We start from the raw sequence: 18,491 nt of genomic DNA, 5'->3' as shown, positions 1-18,491 counted from the left end.
AATTTGTCCAAAAAACTGGAAATGGAGTGAAGATCATATCCAAGCTGTGTTAGAGGCAGCCCATAGAGAAGAAAGCCTGGATAGGATTTTTGCTGGTAAGGGTCAATAGCTGACTATTGAGATATGTTTAGAAAGGTGATTAGCAGGTACGTATTTTAGAAAGACTGTAGAATAGGTTGGATCACAGTTATCCCTGTGAAAGATGTTGTTCCAGGAACCACAAGCTGATCTCATGGATGACACAACTTGGAAGGAAAAAAGCAAAGGCAGATGCTATTGACTCAAACATCTTTAGAAGTATTTTTATGCAGTGTGAAGAATCCAGAAATCATGACCCATTTCTGGAACATATTGGAGACAATGCTAATTTCAGAAACATTGTTGACCAAGGATTAAAATTCATTCTGTTCCTCAGCCCAGAAAACAGAATAGTCCACAAGCTATTCTGGAATATCACTAGCCATAAACTTCCAGACAGTTTGGAAAGAGCATTCAGTCTAATTCAGTATCTAGTCTTTGGCAGTGTCTATTACCAGATGCTTCAAAGGATGCAATCCTGTATCTTTATATTCTCTATCAAAATGACATGTTTTGCAGTGATGCTTGTAAGTAACATCTTTAGCAATTTTTCAAACCCCTTTAAAACTTGCCAAACTATCCTCGGCGTAAATGCTTCAAAAACCATTCCACTTGGAATGGTAACATTACTAAATATAGCCTGTTCTGAAATGGCTTTTCCTCATTCCACACTAGACGGTGTATGGCTTTTCATTTGTCCTATGGACTGAGATGCAACATCTTAGTAGAACTCAATGAAGCCTCACACTAAACTATATGATCAGCCAGGCTGTTAATCACCTCACTCAAGGCTCTCATTCTGTGCTGTTCTTAAATTCATAGTCAGTATCATTAATAATATTTCTTTAGAGAGTTTTCCACTTTTACAGTTTGATTCAATCACTCTTCCAAGAATTTCTGCAAAGAACTATCTATGAAGTAAACTTCAGCTAAGGAGTTAACACAATCAAAAGGCAGATATACGTAGTCAAGCAAAAATCCAGCCTAACTCCATGCTGATTAGGACTTCCAGTTTCTCTGAGTGTATTCAGCTTTCCTGCACATTTGTAGTGGGTTGACCCAGACAGCAGCTAAGCACCCACTCAGCCGCTCACTCACTCCCCTCCTGGTGGGACAGGGCAGAGAATAGGAAAAGCAAAAGCAAGAAAAACAGTGGGTCGAGATGAAGACAGTTAAATAAGTGAAGGAAAGAGAAAAAAAACCCAAGTGATGTAAAAGCAATCACTCACCACCTCCCATAAGCAGAACGATGCCCAGCCAGTCTCTGAGCAATGGCTACTTTGGAAGACCAACCTCCATCGCTGAGCATGACATCATATGGTATGGGATATCCCAGGTCAGCTGGGGTCAGCTGTCCCGGCTGTGTTCCCTCCCAGCCTCTTGCTCTCCCCAGCCTACTCGCTGTGGGCAGTGGGGTCGTGGTGCAATGGGCAGAGTGAGAAACGGGGAAAGCCTTGATGCTGTGCAAAAACTGTTCAGCAATAGCTAAACCACTGGTGTGCTATCAACACTGTTTCAGTCACAAATCCAAAACACAGCTCCATACGGGCTGCTATGAAAAAAGTTAACTCCATCCCAGGCAGACCCAGTACAATATTACTTCCAACGAGGCATATTTGGGCATTGGACCTGGCTTACTGCTGCTCAGTGTCATTCCCTGGTTTTATTATTTGTCCTGAACAAAAGACTTCTCTCGTAAGTGAAACAGCCACCACAAACAGTCCAGAGATCACTGCAAGCCTGAAATGGAGATTTTCATTAGTGGCAAGCAAACTTCCACAGCTAATCTGTCCTTGTTATCTACAGCTTCTTTCATGTCTGGTCCCTCCATGGACCAGAAGCCAAGGAAGTTCAGTTATTTTTCAGGAGTAGCTCCACTACAGCTGCAGGGGGGAACTGATGGGCCCCATCCTCATCTATCGGCCATGAAGGTGTGCCATCACTTCCCTCCTTCCCCTCATCTGTAAAAGACATCTCATGGGCACTTCAAGATGGCTAAAGATACAGGAGCAAATCAGAAAATTACTGATAGCAAGTAACCAGCTCATCTCTTTCTCCTCTGTTTTCCCTTTCTACTCGAGGGAAAGCTGCCAGTGTCCTTGCTGCCTGCTGTGCCCCTCCCAGCCAAGTGTTTAACCTTGCTTGGGTTGCTGACTGGGAAAGCACACCAACCTGCACCTGCTAACCGGCCTAAACTGGTACCGTCCAAATTGTGCTGCCTCAGGTGGGAGTGACTAAAGATTTCCTAGATGTTTTCCGAGTTGTCCTCTCTGCCTTGTCATCACCCAGGACTCTAGATATGGAGAAAGAATGAAGAGGCCTGTATTCTTGCAAAGAAACATTCAGTAGAAGAGATTTCAAAACTTCAGTCAGTACTTTTTGTATCAAATCCATGACAGAAATATGGGGGAAGATGCTGCATGAGTTCATAGATGTTTCTAACCTATTAGATGTATATTTCTCTCAAGACTATTAAGTTTTATTAGGGTAAAACTGTTTTGAAGGATTCAAGCGCTGCTTTTGAGACTACAGGAGATTTTCTTAAACTTTTATTCCTGAAGAATATTTATGGCAGCAATTACAGAATGCCAAACTAAACAACTTTACCTCTGGGGCACAGAATGACTTTTAACCCTGCTCAGCTTTGCCTTGTCATATGTTTGATGATAATAATAATTAAAGTCACCCTGGGCTGAAGGGATACTCTGCTGGCAGTCAGAGAGAAAGCAAGCAGTACTGGAGATGTGGCGTACCTCCTGTATTTGTATTCTGGTAACATGCTGAACTACAAGGTCACTTTTAGCCAAGGTCTGATGAAAGCCAGGATTCTTTAGTGATGTTGAAAAGGGCAAGAGGCTAATGCAGGCATAACACACAGACATATTGGTCTGTGCTGAACCCATCACCTGTATTTGTCACATTTCTTGGATAAAATAAAAAAAATCTTTACATTTACAGTCAGGAAAAAAATAGCAAATGCCTTATTTATAGCGTCACTGAGAAGATCTGTTATGGCTTCCACACCTGAGCAATTATGCATGTTACATGCATGAGAAGTCCTTTAATGTAAACTAGGGGTAACTGCCAGATTTGAAATGTGGGATGCACCATATATAGAGTACAGCCAAGTTATACTGGGGAGACAGTGACTTTGAAGAGGTTAGAGACATGGTAGGTGACCAAATGGATATGGAACTTCCCAGCCAATGCAGCTGCCAATGCAAAAGATGATTCTTGTATTATTTAAAAAGATTATTAAGTCAGAAATCATATTACATCTGAGTAGGACACCCGTGGCATCATTACAGGAATAATATGTGAAGTTCTGATACCAGATTTGGAAGGACAGAAAGAGATCAGGAGTCATAAAAATGAGACGCAGATCAGGAAAGCATGACTTAAGCTTCTTTATCTGTTTATCAAAGACTAAGATGTGTATTAGAGTCATGATAGAAATGAGATTCTTTATTCTAGATGAGAAAAATGTAATAAAATAAAAAATGGCTGAATCTAATGCCAGATAAATTTAAACTAGAAATAAGGCAAAATTAATTAAAAATTGAACACCTTATAAAAAGGCAAGTTAACTTTCATCACTTGAAGTCCTGAAAGATAAAATAATATACTCTAGATCGGCCTAAAACTATTTGCTCGGTGTAGTTATCATTGGATGAAAACCCAGAGGCTATTCAGAAATTCAGACCAGATAGCTACAGTGCTCCATCTGTCCTTAAAATCACGACTCAGTAAAGCTTCCTGGAGAATGCAAGTTAAATCCTGTATTATCCCTGGGTACTTTCTTCTGATTAGTGGATCAAAAAGGAATGAAAGAGATGTAGCAAAATAATTTTTCATTGTAAGCAATGACCTGTGCGCGGGAAATATCTATCTAGTTAATTAAGTAATGGTTGGAATTACTTTATAAACAGAAAGAATCCATTTTGTAACATACTAAAGTAAGCACCAGGCAACTGGATTTTACATTACATGACTAAATACTGGTTTTGGAGTACATTCTGTCACTACCATGCGCTTTTCTGAATTACTCTATTCATGGGCAGAATAAATGCTATGATTGCAACATGAGAGGGATGAATAGTTGACAAAGTAACAGAAATTTACTACCTGTATATGCAAGAACATTAAGTACCACATGCATTTTCTTAAGATGTTTACAACCAAGCAGCCAAAGGAAATACAATGAATGCTTCTTACTGAAAACCGTTTTCATAAAACAACTTTGAGCTTAAGGAGGCCTTACGAAAAATCTTTAAGAAAAATCTTACCTGTAAACATATTGCCAGGTTAACTCTACAGCCAAGTGATGTGCTGACAGCCCGTGGATGGAGACCAAGGTCTTTAAATAATTTTGAAAATGACTGAGTAAGAGCTATCCGAGGTCGTTCTTCAGCCACTACTACACATGTCCGTACACGTGAAAGGTCCAGTCCCCTTGCCTAAAAAGAAGTTAAAATGTAACAAAGGCCACAAATGGGCAGATTTAATGAAAACCAGTTAGTAGTACTTAAGTGTATTATGTCGGTATTATGATTCAAGAGGAACAGCAGAATAAAGGCTAAGGTGCCAGGATAATTTCTGTCTTTCCTGGAGGCCGGATGGCCAGATGACAGTCTAATAGCTGTAGAAGAGCAGACATACTTGCTTGTCATCTCAACATTAGCACATAGGAAGAGATGGGTATGCTAATTCTGAAGGGAGGGAATGCTATTTCCCAATATTAATTCGGAAAGAGAGTGAATAATGGCAAACAGGAAGTAGTGTCTAGCCTTGAAAAAACTGATTAGGAAATTATTAAGCGAGGATGGTAAAGGCTGGAGACAATCATAAATATCAGTATCCCAAGATCTAATTTATTTCAGTAGCATACTGGAAATTCTAGATGACTTCAGAAATGTAACTGGCTACCTGGCTTTTAATTTTGGGGAAAAAAAAAGAAGATACACCCCTTCCCCCCGCCCCCCCCATACCATGAGGACAATCCAGTTAAAACAATATGGTACTTTTAAGTACGTGATTATTTAACTACAGGAGCCAAAACCAAACGAGTACTTCATATAATCAGGGAATTCATAAAACATAATATACAATACAACACTCCTTGGGCCTCTTGGACGTTTACACCTCTGTTTTCCAACACTTGCCTATCAACATAGGCTGCAATACAGATCAGAAAGCTTAGGTAAATAAAAGCCTTTCCTTGATGTTTAAAAGCCTTGTGATCTGAAAGAGAATGACTGATATTTATATATAGCCTTTGGCAAGGAATGACACGGGTTCTGTGGAAGCTGCCCTTGCCCTCTGATGACTTTCTCCTCGCTGCAGACATTTAGCACAGTCGTTCACGGCAGGCAAGGCTCTCAAACACCACCGTGCAGACGGAAGGTTGCGCAGGACGACAGAATTACTCACTTTCAGTGACTCTGTTTGCGAACCGAGTCCCTTAGTACAAAGCTCCATGACCGAATAGGAACAAAAAGTGTCTCTCACTTTGTACTGACTCACGGCAAGAAGCCACAGAGCAGGATTGGTCTCCAGTTCTGAGGGAGGAATCAAAATAGACTGGTGTCCTGAATAAACGCTGTAAAGACACAAGATTCGTTAACGCATGCTAAACGCCTGTGTCCACAGATGTTTACAAGCTATGGAGTACTAGAATATAAAGGTTATCACAGCGCGGGATGAACCATGTAATGTCATAGTGTTCTACAGGTCCAATAGTTTAACATGAAGTTTAACTCTGTTTTTTGCTATACCTTCAGAGTCTGTGAGGAATCCTGAGGAATGCAGGCAGAACATGCTCCTAAAATACTAATTTACTCAAAATGCCCGTGGACTTTGCTGTTAGAACTGTACTGAAGAGAGCAAAATAGCTCGGTTATTAATGGTACTAATAAACATTATTATAATATCAACAAAAATTATGTGTTGCTGACAAATAATTAAGATTGAGTAATTACCATTTTAAGATACCTTGATTAAAAGAGTACTTGATTGCTTAATATGGAAATAACCTCTCTCCTGCTGAGGCAAGCAAGAGGTTTGCAGTCATGTTCAAGGGAGTAAATCTGGCCCCAATTTAACAATCCTTGTGGCTTTAAATTTCTTCTGTGAAAGTTTTATGAACTTTTAAAACCCAAATATACTACATCTCTTGTTTATTGGATACCTAGTGAGCATAAGTATTGAGAAAAGACACTTATCAGGGTCCCTGAAGGAAACAATTATGCAGAGCTAATTTCTCTGGTACCCAAGATTCTCCCCAAGGGAAAAAAATATGCCCAATTTGATGTCTTTATTTCCCGTGGGTGCTATGTTGTTCACTCATCTCAGACAGGCAGATTTACCATCAATTTTACAGTCCCCCTCACATCTTAATTTGTGATTTGTAGATATTTCAAATCAGAATGGTCATAGCATAAAACCCCCAGATCATAGAAGTTCTGAGAAAAGACCATAAAGCCCCAGAGATTTATGATGCACATGAGAGAAATTCATTTGTGACTCGAAAACTTGGAATGCCAGCTTGGTAAAGTAAAGCTTGACATTTTCAAATCCAAATGCCCGAGGTAAGACACGTAATGGAACTTTATTTTCAGGAATATGAGCATCTCTGTAACATTTGACATTAGGAAGAAGATACACACCTTTGCAATTCTTGAAGATGGGCTGCTCACACAGCTCCCCTCCTTGGTGAGCGAGTGCCCCCACTTCCCCCCAAACCCAGATGAGAGTGCTTTCAAAAGCTGTGCAATTTAGAACAAGGTTTGTGTGACCAGGATGTCTTTACTTGGTATGATAAAGGCATAAAAGGTGTACAAGTCCAGCCACAATGGCAGTTAATAATCCAAATAGTTTAGGTCTCTGCTGGAGTATGAGCCAGAGGATGTCATGGAATATGTATGAACTATAGTTCAAATAATTTCATTTATCATACAGTAAGAATTTTATCTTTGACTGCTTGTCCACATTTACGCCACTCTTGATGATTCATGACCAGTGACTTGCCACGAAGCGATGTGTTCTCGGATACGGTTGACATAATGACTATAGCACAGGACGGTCAAATGAAGCATTATGCTTTTATGTTGCTTTTACGGGATCAGAATAAAGTATGACTGAACCTTGAGCATGTGCTTCATAAACATGTGAAAAGAGATCTTGGCAAAGTTACCCAAGCCTGAAAGGAGTATGCCCTGAGCTCAAGTGACAGATCAAACCCAGCTAGGGAGTAGTAACAGTTTTTACTATAAATATTACTTCACTCTTTCTTTCTCAGCCAATTCTATTAAGTTTTCCAGAGAAGACCAAAAGGTCTTAGTTCTTCGCAAATTTAGGGTCAGGGCCCCACAAACAATCAAGGTGTGTGATCTGTCTGGTAAATAAATAATTCTTACAAATGGGAAGCTGTAACCACTCGAGTAAGAACCTGGGCTGGGGTCCAATCCGTACGAATATGGTATACAGAGATTCAGCATCAAACCCTTCCCCCTGTCCTTGAACTCCTCTAGTTGATGCAACTACTATCAGGAGAAAAAAAAATCCGCACAATAATAAACAAGCTGCCAGGGGGTCAAATGTGGGAGAATTATTACTCAGAACCGCATTAAGATCCCTTAAGTGCCACTTATTCAACTGGGCAGAACATCCCAAAATAAAAACAAAATCAAAAGAACAAACTTTATCCCTGTACTGAAAAGTGCCCACACAAACTCCCCAGTAATAAGGGAGGAAAAACCTGCATTGCTTTCAGTAGAAGAACAGAAAATTGGTTCCAAGTGCACTTCACCAGGAAATAGTCCAAAATGGTGCAATTTGGGAATACAAATTTACACCAAAGACAAATCTTTTCCCCCTCAGCAACAGTGTGGGGGTGAACTGTCTCCCTCTCTTGATCAATTTATGCTGGACAAGTAAGAAAGATACTTGTGTTTGCCCTTAACCTTCCACCAACAGCCATGCAGCAAAGCACAAGGATTTGGATGGAAAATAACCCCAACTTCTTCAGACTGAGGGAACCAAACACTCTTATGATCAGACTTTGACTAAAAAAATCACTCTGATTAGACAGAAATAAATGAAGATGTTGCTAGCACCTTTTCTGAGTTTTCTAATCCCTCAGAAATGCTGAGGAGTTCAGAATTAAACTGCAGTGCAGCAGGAAATATCTAGCAGGAAGGAAAATTTCTGTGGTGCAGAGCCTCAGATGTGTGCTGCTCCTGTCTACAGTGCATAAACCTACAGAAAGATGGTAACATGCCTGGAAACTTGATGACCAACACAGGCTTTGCCTACCAAGCTGTGGTTTAATAACCCATGCATATCATCTGATTTGCTAGAGTAGTTGGTGGAGCTAGGAGAAGAACTACAAAGACGTATTTCTGGGGTGAATGTGCCAGTTCCACAGCTGAAGTGGTTTATGCAGCACCTGGCCACCACGATGTCAGTCATAACTTGGCTCACCTTCCTGAATCAAGCTCAGAAACATTATGTAGGTTTTGTGAATGACTCCAAGCAACAAAACGTTCCTGGTAGCCACATATCCTTGCAAATTCACAGACTTTATATTTCCAGGTTAACCCCTGAGAAGCTGTATGTCACCAATGTTTTGGTGGAGGGAAGCTGAGAAAAAAAAAGATACTCCCTTGTATAGCTGGTTGAAACAGTTCTATCACTCTGGTGGTTTCAAATCACTGTGAGATGTTAGAGGGTGTTTGCTTAGTATGGATGCCAACAATCAAGCAGTGGACCACGTGCTTGAACAGACTGCAGTTGTGGAAGGCTGCTTTGGAGATGCTAGATAAAGCTAGATATGGTCCCAAACCTATAGGAAGTTCTGTCAATGAAGCTGAGATGTAACTCTAGGTATGGTAGAGATGTATGGTAGGTACATCTATGTATGGCACATTCTAGATATGGTAGAGTTAATCCTGAAACCGAGGCACTGAACAAATAGACAGTTCCATCTCATCTTCTTGAAACACAGTACTCATCAAGAGATAGTTAGGCTGTCAGCTTTGCTATTCTCATACTGGAAGCAACAGAATCATGGTGAACACTGTGGCATCAGGGGGATCAGATGGGATATTAGGAAAAGTTGAGGGTTTAAATATAAATTGTGGAAGCTAAAATTACCATTCTGAAATTGCAACAATATATGATCTATTGGAGTAGGCGCAGGAATTTAGTTATATAAATACTGGGAAGGAACTGAAGCAAGATTGTTTCTTCCACTGCTGTAGAAATCTGTTCTCACAAAGGTAACTCTGTCTCTTGATGCAAGTCTTGTAACAGGAGTAGACACAGTGCAGAACTGCAGAGACTATCTGACAGACCTGGACATCTGTTTATCAATCTCCACCATTTTTAGAAAATGCAAAAGGAGTAGGCAAAAAAGAAGACAAAAAAGGAGAGCGTCTATAGAGCACCCCTGCATCGTCTTGTCACAATGCCTTTCGGGATGCAGACAGAGAGTGAAATGCAGTGGTAGCTGAGGTGGGAGATCACATTTTAGAAATACTGTCTTCCTTTAGGGAAGCAATCCGGAGGAAAAAAAAGTATTCACATGGCAGACAAAGCCTTCGATTTTGGCAGTAAGTGAAGAGCCTTGTCTGCCTGCACTGAGCAAGGGCTGCCCAAGGACAGGAATACTCCAGTTAAATGCACCAGGATGTATTTTGGTATGACGGTGCCATCTGATCACAACACCGGTTCCACTGCCTGGCAGGCTGTTTTGGCAGCATACAGAGATGCCTGGAAGGACATCTTGGCAATTAACTGTTCCACTGAATCAAAGATTTACCCCATGCTGTCCTGAGGCAGATTAACAGTAAAGTCTGAGGTTTTATTACAGTTCCAGAAATTTCAGCAGGGCAATAAATGCTGACAAATGGCAACTGCAATTTGGAATTGCATTCTGGCAGGCTACTGAACCGCCACTGCCCTTACTTCTGGCATCCTTCTCAGGTGATATGAGCTGCTTTCCCACTTAACTGCAGGAGGCAGGTAGGTATTGCTGAGTCTTGTAAGTATATTTTTTTTCTGCATTTCTACAGATGATATTTGGCATTTGGTGATGAGGGACAGGTATGGGAATTGGGCATTTGGTAGGGCCTGAAATAATTGAGTTGCCATGCACCTAATTCAAAGTCTGTGAAAAGAGTCTGCTTGCTGAGGGAACCTGAACTGGACTGAGCAAAAGCCTTCACAATCATCTGGACCACAGCTTGTAGGAAGGAAGGTACAGGCCACAGAGGAGAGTGTTTGGGCATATGTCTGACCTAGGCTTCATAGGACTTGGGCCAAAATAAAATCTTCAGTTCTCCTGGAGACCCATATATGCACAGAAAAAGGGCTTTTGGAGAACAAGTAAAGGACTTCACATGATCTGCAGAGTTCAAAGGTGCCCAGCTGGCATACAGTGCACTAAGAGCACGACTGCATATGGTAAGCAGATAAGCAATCAGTACTGGAGAGACAGGGATATCTCACAAAGAATTTTAACTAATGTACAGCAAAAGGGATCATTGTGTAGGGCACACAAATTTTCCCAGAAAGGAAAGGACCTCACCCATACACCTTGACAGGCTTCTAGTGCTGAGAATAGGTGCAGTCTTTACAACTTCCACGTCAGCATACTGGGAGTCGGTGAGAGTGGTGCCATAACCCCTCACTCTGCTTTAACCCAAGCTCTGGTGCTGGTACCCCAATCAGATACCCGTAAGTCTTTGGTTAACACTGAAATGCCAGTATTGTGTTCCCGTAGTGCCTGCACTGCCTGCTGGGACCGTGCTGTCTGCCCAGAATGAGAGCCAGAGGTGACTCGAACTTCTTGTTACTGGCATGTCCTCCAAAAGCTTTAACCTCCTCCTTTCAGAGAAGTGTTTCAGCAATCTCTAAGCCTCACAAGGGAAGCTTTCTAACACAGCTCTGGGCTGCTACTGGGCACTTCTGAACTGTGTGTCACTGGGAAGCGTGTTGCTGACTGCTCCTGAGCACAAACACATGACCCAGCAGCACCAGCAGTGGAAATCATACCGTCTCTTGACAGAACTTGTGGTGCTCAGTGCCATTCCAACACAAAGTCCCTTTACCTAAATACTTCAAAGCAGGTGAGCAAGTTCTAAAAATTTGGCCACTGTTTCCTTTTTGTATTGAAGAAAAAAGAGACAGCCATCTTGCCCTGCATACAGAAACCACAGCCTAAGGTTAATTAGATGATATAGATGGCAGCACCATTTCTGTTAGCATTGGCATTAGAGACGTCCTAAGGCAGGCAGAGGCTAAACATGTCCAGCTCAGGTCATTACAGTACCATTTGTATTTATAAGCCATTGCCCAGACTTGAGCACCACTCAGGTGGTGCCTTAGCACCACCTCTCCTGCCCCAGTTACTCCCCCATGTGAGGGCAGGTCTACAGAGCTGGTGGAGTTAAGTCTGTCAACACATTGCAGAAATCACACATCAAGGTAAATCAGGGCTTTCAGCTGCCCTTGAACCTTCTAGACTTGAGGCAAGTTTAACAGACCTGTTGTAATGTGGAAGAAATGCAAACTGCCTCTTCCACAAATTGCCACTGGCTAAAGACTCCACGGCACACACGGCAGCGTGTGGGCAGAGACACCTTCACATTCCTCCTGCCCCAGTTACGCACTTTGCAAAACATGTGAGAGATGGCTATGTTCATAGCCTTCACTTCCCATGTCAGAATTATCCTTTTCTGATGTGGCATTTAGGGTTCTTTATGCAGTCTTGCCTTTAATTTGCTATAAATGGGCTGGAAATTAGGTGAAAAGCTCATGCCTACCAGATATATTCAAGTTAGCATAAAAAAATGTAACAATAATTAATGAGTCCTAGCACAATAAAGTTTTCTAAAATGCAGTTCTCGTGTTAATGCTGCAATTCCTTACTTACTTCTTGCACAGTTCCACCTCTTTGGTTAATAAGAAACCTTGCAGTCTCTTGCTGCAGAAGCTACCCAGCAGCACCACTGGGGACTTCAGCTTGTGGCTATGGAACAGACACAGCAGCAGCAGGACAGGAGAAAGCCACTTCACTGCACCTTACCTGGAAAGCCTTCCCAGGACCATTGTACAGCATTCACGGTATTTATTATGTGGCCACCGTGAACCGGAAAATTCAGTTCCTCTGGTTCAGTTTGAGTCATACTAACTTGTACTATTATAATCTCAGTTTCTGAGAATATATATATATAATTTATTTAAAATTATTCACGTACTTAATTTTAATTTCAGCCAGGACAATTCTATCTTCCAGTAGTAAAAGTAGAACTGCAATATGGGTTGGCTTAGCTGGGCTAAAATGGAGGGAAAATTCTTATTCTATTGCATCACTCAGCAACTACCAATTAAGTAAATCCTCACTAACAAACTGCAGAATGCTCTATTCTGCCCCACAGTGAGCAGTGTCAAGATAGGGACATCTTAATTTCAGGAAGCATTTTTGAACAATGGGATTTAGTAATGATTTTTTTTTACATTGGAGGACACGATTTTTTTTCTTTCAAAGAATGTAATACATTTTAAAATGTAATGCAATGCCAAGTCAGAATACTAGGATCACCCTCTCAGAATGGATGAGATTATTAAAGAGAAAAATGCAAAAATAATGTATTATTTTATTGAGTCATTAGTAAGAACCTGTTAAAATTAGGAAGTTTGGGGTTTGTGAACTCACATGGGGCTGATGACTGCCGCCACACCCATGATGTGCTGTTCAATGACAAAGGTTCCAAGGAAACCCTGCTGGAGCATGCAGCCAGTTTAGAGGGAACGTGGTAAATCCCTTTTTTTTAAAATGTATTGCTCTGCTTTGCAAGGTTTCTTTTCTTTATTATTTTATACCCTTTAGGCCATAAAATAATAAATTTTTTAAAAATAAGAACTTTGCAAAACTATGCAATATATTCCAAACTTACCAAAGGGCTGGCTCCATGCTCCAGCAGCTTTCCTAAGTAGCTTTGACCTCACAGAATAGGGCATTCTGGGGCACCGCAGTGGAGCAGGCCAGCACAACGTCTAAGCACCTACAACGGGGATAAAAGGTTAGTTTTTCTTTCATTCCTCAGTCAATGCCTCTTTTGGTCTAGTTAATAAAGGAATTAAAATGTACTTGTGATTTTAACCACAACCAGCACAGGAGGCTGCTTTCTCTTCCTGTTGGGCTCCTAAAAGGAAGAGTTCCTATTTAACTCTCAAAACACCCTAGCTGATGAAAAATTGAAGATCTAACTTCATTTCCATATGCCATTAGAAGTATTAATTTAGTTAATGGGAGTGGTGACAGGCAATCATAACTTTACAGTAGAATCCTCTGAGGCAGAAATCTGGGCTGTACAATGTTGGGGAGGATTTGGGTATGCTAAACTACAAAGAGTAAAATGCAAAGTTGCAAAGTTTTAAATTATGAAGAGTTAGAGTCTAATAACCTCCAGAATGTATTTTTTGCTATCACATTAAATAATACTCATTCTAAAATAGTAATGAAATGGAAATTAAGTTTGTAAGTGGAAGTAATGAAGCTGTATCTGATGTCAGCTTTCCCTAAATGACAGTCACAATTCAAGCAGCCTGCAACTTTTCTCGTCTTACAGGAACAGGAGATCAGTGGCAAAGAAAAGATTGACATGATGGTTCATAAGATTAGAATGTTGCTGGTTTGATCTCAGTTCCTTCAAGTCCCTCATTTCCTTTCTCTTCTTTGAAAATGGTATAAAATTTTCTATTCCTTCTATAAGCTACGGAGGGGCGCAGACCTTGATTGCTTTCTCCCAAAGGCTTGCTGCCTTATTCACTTGCCACTCATAAACAATCTTCTCCTCCTAAAAGGCTGAATACTATCAGTATTGGGAAGGACCTAAGGGCAGCAAATGCTTATTTGTTGCAAATATGGTGCTGTAAGAAACAAAAATTTCTGTATTCAGGAGATTCATGGGCACCACAAATTACTTGGGTTTTGGACAGATCAACATCTATCTGTATTTTACAGCTCTACCATGATGTTGCATAGAAGTTATTCTTGGATGGTCTGTGTCCCAACATTATCCCATATAATAACACACTCCTTAGCTGAACTCTCCTATGGTGCTCTACAGTCCTTCCCTGGTCTCACTGAATGCATCATGGCAGATTTGGCTTAGCCCCCAGCAGAGCGAAGGCCTAACAGCGTTGACATCAGGGCATGCTGAAACACATAAGTCCATATAAGAAATATTCAACTGACTTAAAAAAATCAACATTTTAAAAATTTAACTTAAACAGAGTGATTTAATTAAAATCTCAAAATTTCTGAAAGGTTTTCTGAGTTTTTTTGCAGCCTCAATATTTTTATTTTTGTGTTGGGGAAATAAGACATTGAAAAAAAAGATTTTTCAAAACCAAGAAATCTCTGATCCCTATGTAAAATCTGAACTAATATTAGGGCAAGTATAGTTTAAATCAAGAAAGACTGATCAAGAATGAATAAGATAATACCGTTAATCTTTGGCCCATTTAATATTTAATAGCCAATATTTTAAAAGGGCAACAAGACAGGCCAATAGCCTACTTTTAAATAAACAATACTTGCTGAAAACAAATTGTTGCAGGTGTTATCAAATAAAGCTTTCTTCGGGAATTTAGTAAATTGGTAAAAAGTTTATCCAGAATATTTTTATTGCCCTGGGTTAGCTTCATTTTAGTAACTAAAACCAGCAGTACTGCTAACACCAAAGAACTTTCTATGTAGGGAGCAAAGATGTCGGACTACTGTGACTCTAAGATGTCTTCATAAAAATGTGTTCCATTAACACTCCCATAGCTCTTCCCCTTTGCCTCTGCATCAACCCAGCTAACTTAAAAAAAATAAAAAAGAAAGAAAAAAATCGATGGAACTGCTTTCAGTGCTGAACTGCAACTTCCCTGAGTATAGAGATTGACAGAATTGTTAAATTTCTAAACTTCTTGTTAACAAAAAAAGCTGAATCACATTTCACTAGAAATGTTTTTTTCTGATAGCTTTGCTACTGCCATAGAAGTATCCTTCCATGTCTCTGCAAAAATCACAGCCATAAGTCCCACAAATGAGGAAGCCCCTGATACCTACTCATGCTTTCAGATTAGAGAATGAAAAAGAATATACCAGGAAACCACTTCCTCAAGATAATATTGGTAGAGCGCTGCCTTCATCAGATAAAACTAGCCAGACTCTGCAGAGACAGCAGTAGAACAGTAGGGAGTCAAGGAGCAGCCGTGCTGATGTTCTGCACTCATAAGTCTAAATACCTATGGCCATGCCCAGCTCAAACAAAGCGTATTCTCCGTACAGCACCCTCAATATAGCTTCCAGCAATTCCAATTGCCTATGTCAGTCCCAGAGGTTTTGTATGTTCTTCCCATCCTTTTATCACTCACATCATCCGTTTTGTTGTGTCATAGTACAACAGAAATGGTATTTTAAAAGGTTGAGGAGAAACCTCACCTGCAGAGGCACCAGAGGACAAACCCAAGTCCACAGTAGGGGTCCAAGCAGATAGCGACTTCTCTGGAGGGATAAAGCTCACACTGCAGCTTAATAGAACGACAAAAGGCACTAGTGGCTGCATGAGACATCTGAAAGACAACAGCAAAGTAATTAAAATGATGAACTATGTCATTCGGAAGGCTCATTCCCAAACTGCGCCAAGTGCTTAAATCAGTTACAGGATAAAGAAAACAAATAAATATTGACTTTCTTCTCAGTGTAAACACACATGTAATTTATATCTAAGAAAACATAATTTTCCTTCAAGAGGGCATCCAAATAACCGTGAAAGGGGAGGGCAGACAGAATGAATGATAAGTTTGAAGTGATTTAGGGAGAAAGCTGTGAGTGGTTTAAAGATGTGCTTCAAGCTGTATGCAAAGCTAATGATAACAAGCTAAAATTTCTGGAAGAACAAAGGAATGAATGACTGCAGGATCCGAATGTAATTTGAAGTATTTTGTTGATCATCAGTAACATATTTCTAAGTACATATTTCTTAATACAATAAATAAAAAATGCCAATGCACTTTTTAAGTTGAAGAGGATTTTGCATGCAAAATGGTACTAAGGACCTAATCATTTGGTGATAAAGATCCCCAATAAACTTAGTAACGGTTCTGTAAAATGTCTTCATGTTATCCAGCTCCTAATTGAGAAACAGACTCTTAAAAATCTTGGTAAGAAAGCTCTCAGAGATAAAACAAGCCGAAAGTAGAAACAAAAAACCTGATCAAAAGGAAATTCTTCTGATTTTTTTTTCCAGTGTTGGGAAGTTTCCCACACTCACCCATCCTGGCTTAGAAGTTCTAACTAGAGCAGGAACAGAATTATATCTTTTAAGCTTTGCCCTCTCTGTTAATAACAAGAAAGATACCCATGTTGGAAAGACGGCCTGGATAGGATTTAACTCATCTAACCTTTGATCCCTGCCACATAGTGAGCTAGTTGCCTTATATACTGTTAGAGTCAGTGGAGGGGGACAGGCACTTGGAACATAAAATTTATTTTATCTTAAGGTAAACAGGGGAACAAAGCTCCAGAAGTGACTTTTTCTCCATTACCAATGAGAGCCATAACTGAGGCTGGACATGTTCCAAGTGATGCAAAAAGACCAGCTCAAAACAGGTGTCCACAGTGTGATCATCTGCAGTTTGCAGAGATTAATTCTACTCTAGCTGAATCAAGATCACCTTTTCACACAGGATTAAACTGAACTCTGTAGCGCCAGAACTGGTGTCATTCTGTGAATTTTTACGCCATACTGGGTGCAAGCCAGTGAAAAAGTTGAGAGTAAACATAAGTGGAATCTACTACTTCCAAAGTGATTACAAAACATTTATCAACTTTTCAGAAGCCACATAAATTGTTTAGCCATTTTTTAAATTTAGCACCACTGCATTATGAATATAAGCCTTGTGGCCTCTTATGATCCTTTTATAATTAATTAATCACTAGTGACGATCTAGTAGATGGTAACTGTTTACATAAACCTGCTAGGTCAGTGATCTGGAAGCTTTGTGACCCAGGTATCAGAAGCTAATCAAGAATTCCTCGAGAGATTTATCTGGATTTCCCTTTAGCTACATTAAGAAAAGGTTCTTCCACTTACCCTGCCTTTGACTGTCTTTGAAGCTCTCCAAATACTGACTTTGCATAATTAGCAGTAATTTCTGCAAGTCTGATAAGGTGGAATTCAGACCTGATTTAATATGGATGACTGCATCTGAAACAATCATTTAAGGCTCCCTTTAGAAGAAATGAAGACTTATGTGACATTCACCCCATTCAAAAATAATGTTTCAGATAAGTCAGATAAATTACACTCTAAAAGTCCCTGCTTCTCTCTGTTGATTATTGAGGAGCCCAATGACTAGTCCGCATCTGTAGGCATTGTAGCTATTTAAAGCTAGATGAAATGCATCTTTCAGGAGTGTCTGATATGTGACCTTCAGCCAGCTCAACCATTTAACCGTCAGTCAACCTTGGGCTGGTCACTTCACTGCTCTGTGCTTCAAATTCTCCATCTGAAAACTGGGAAAAAGATGCTTTCTTTGTTTATAAGGTATGCTGACAGCTTCTGAAAATAGACGAATGATGCCAAAGATTATGAGGAATTCAATACAAGCTATAAGTGTGATATGTCAGCAAAAATTGCTGAAGTAATCATAATCCATGGATATGCAACAGATAGGAGTAAGGAAGTAACAGGTAAGAGTAAGAGAGTGATTTTACCTCTGCCTGCATGTTGGTGAAACCAATATTGGAATAATATGTATGTTAGCAGCTAGAAAAGACAGCTTCGATAAATTGTGGCTACAAAGTTAGAGAAAATGCCAGAAAAGAGATTTAAAGAGCTCAAGATGCCTAAGTTTATCAAAGAAATCCATCAATTAATTTTTTTTGCTGATTACTCTAGTTTTGTACCAGGTGAATATACCAGAGACATCGGCAGTTCCCTTAATAGCATGAAGAAGAGAATATTAAAAACCAATGGCCAGCAGTTGAGTTGCAATAAAGAGCAAACAGTGAATGGGCACTGGAACAAGTAGAAAAGGGATGACTGGGTCTCATTTCCTTCATAAAAAGGAAAGAATAGATGCTGCAGTTGAAGAATGCTTCAGGCAGACAAGCTACTGGGCTATCTGCAGGGGTATCGGAATTAAATTTTTAGTCTGAGGAGGAGGAGTGGGGCTAAACTCACCACACACAGTACCACAGTGAGTATAGAAGAACTAATTTCATGTTAATGGAATCAAATAATGACTGCAAGAGAGGAAGCAATTCAATTTCTATTACCAAAAATCAAGAGGAGTTACAAATCAGGAGCAATGTACCACCTGCCAGCCAGGCGTGATAGCAGGAAGGCCAG

The 18,491-nt window shown here is 40.2% G+C and overlaps 1 protein-coding gene across 2 annotated transcripts in view; it reads right to left on the bottom strand.

The window, feature by feature from the left end:
* Positions 1-18,491, bottom strand: part of DIP2C (DIP2 disco-interacting protein 2 homolog C (Drosophila)) — a 155,134-nt gene that overhangs the window by 32,536 nt on the left and 104,107 nt on the right. For both annotated transcript variants that reach the window (XM_009329878.1, XM_009329880.1), the window contains exons 28-30: positions 15,578-15,708; positions 5,509-5,677; positions 4,365-4,535 (exon numbers count right to left, since the gene is read on the bottom strand). In XM_009329878.1, coding sequence (XP_009328153.1) covers positions 4,365-4,535; positions 5,509-5,677; positions 15,578-15,708 — 471 coding nt within the window. The remainder of the gene's footprint in view (positions 1-4,364; positions 4,536-5,508; positions 5,678-15,577; positions 15,709-18,491) is intronic.

The sequence above is a fragment of the Pygoscelis adeliae genome, unplaced genomic scaffold (assembly GCF_000699105.1).
Source record: "Pygoscelis adeliae isolate BGI_AS28 unplaced genomic scaffold, ASM69910v1 Scaffold238, whole genome shotgun sequence".
Lineage (NCBI taxonomy): Eukaryota > Metazoa > Chordata > Aves > Sphenisciformes > Spheniscidae > Pygoscelis > Pygoscelis adeliae.
Note: the sequence above shows the minus strand (reverse complement) of the source record. Positions and strands in the feature narration are given on the sequence as shown.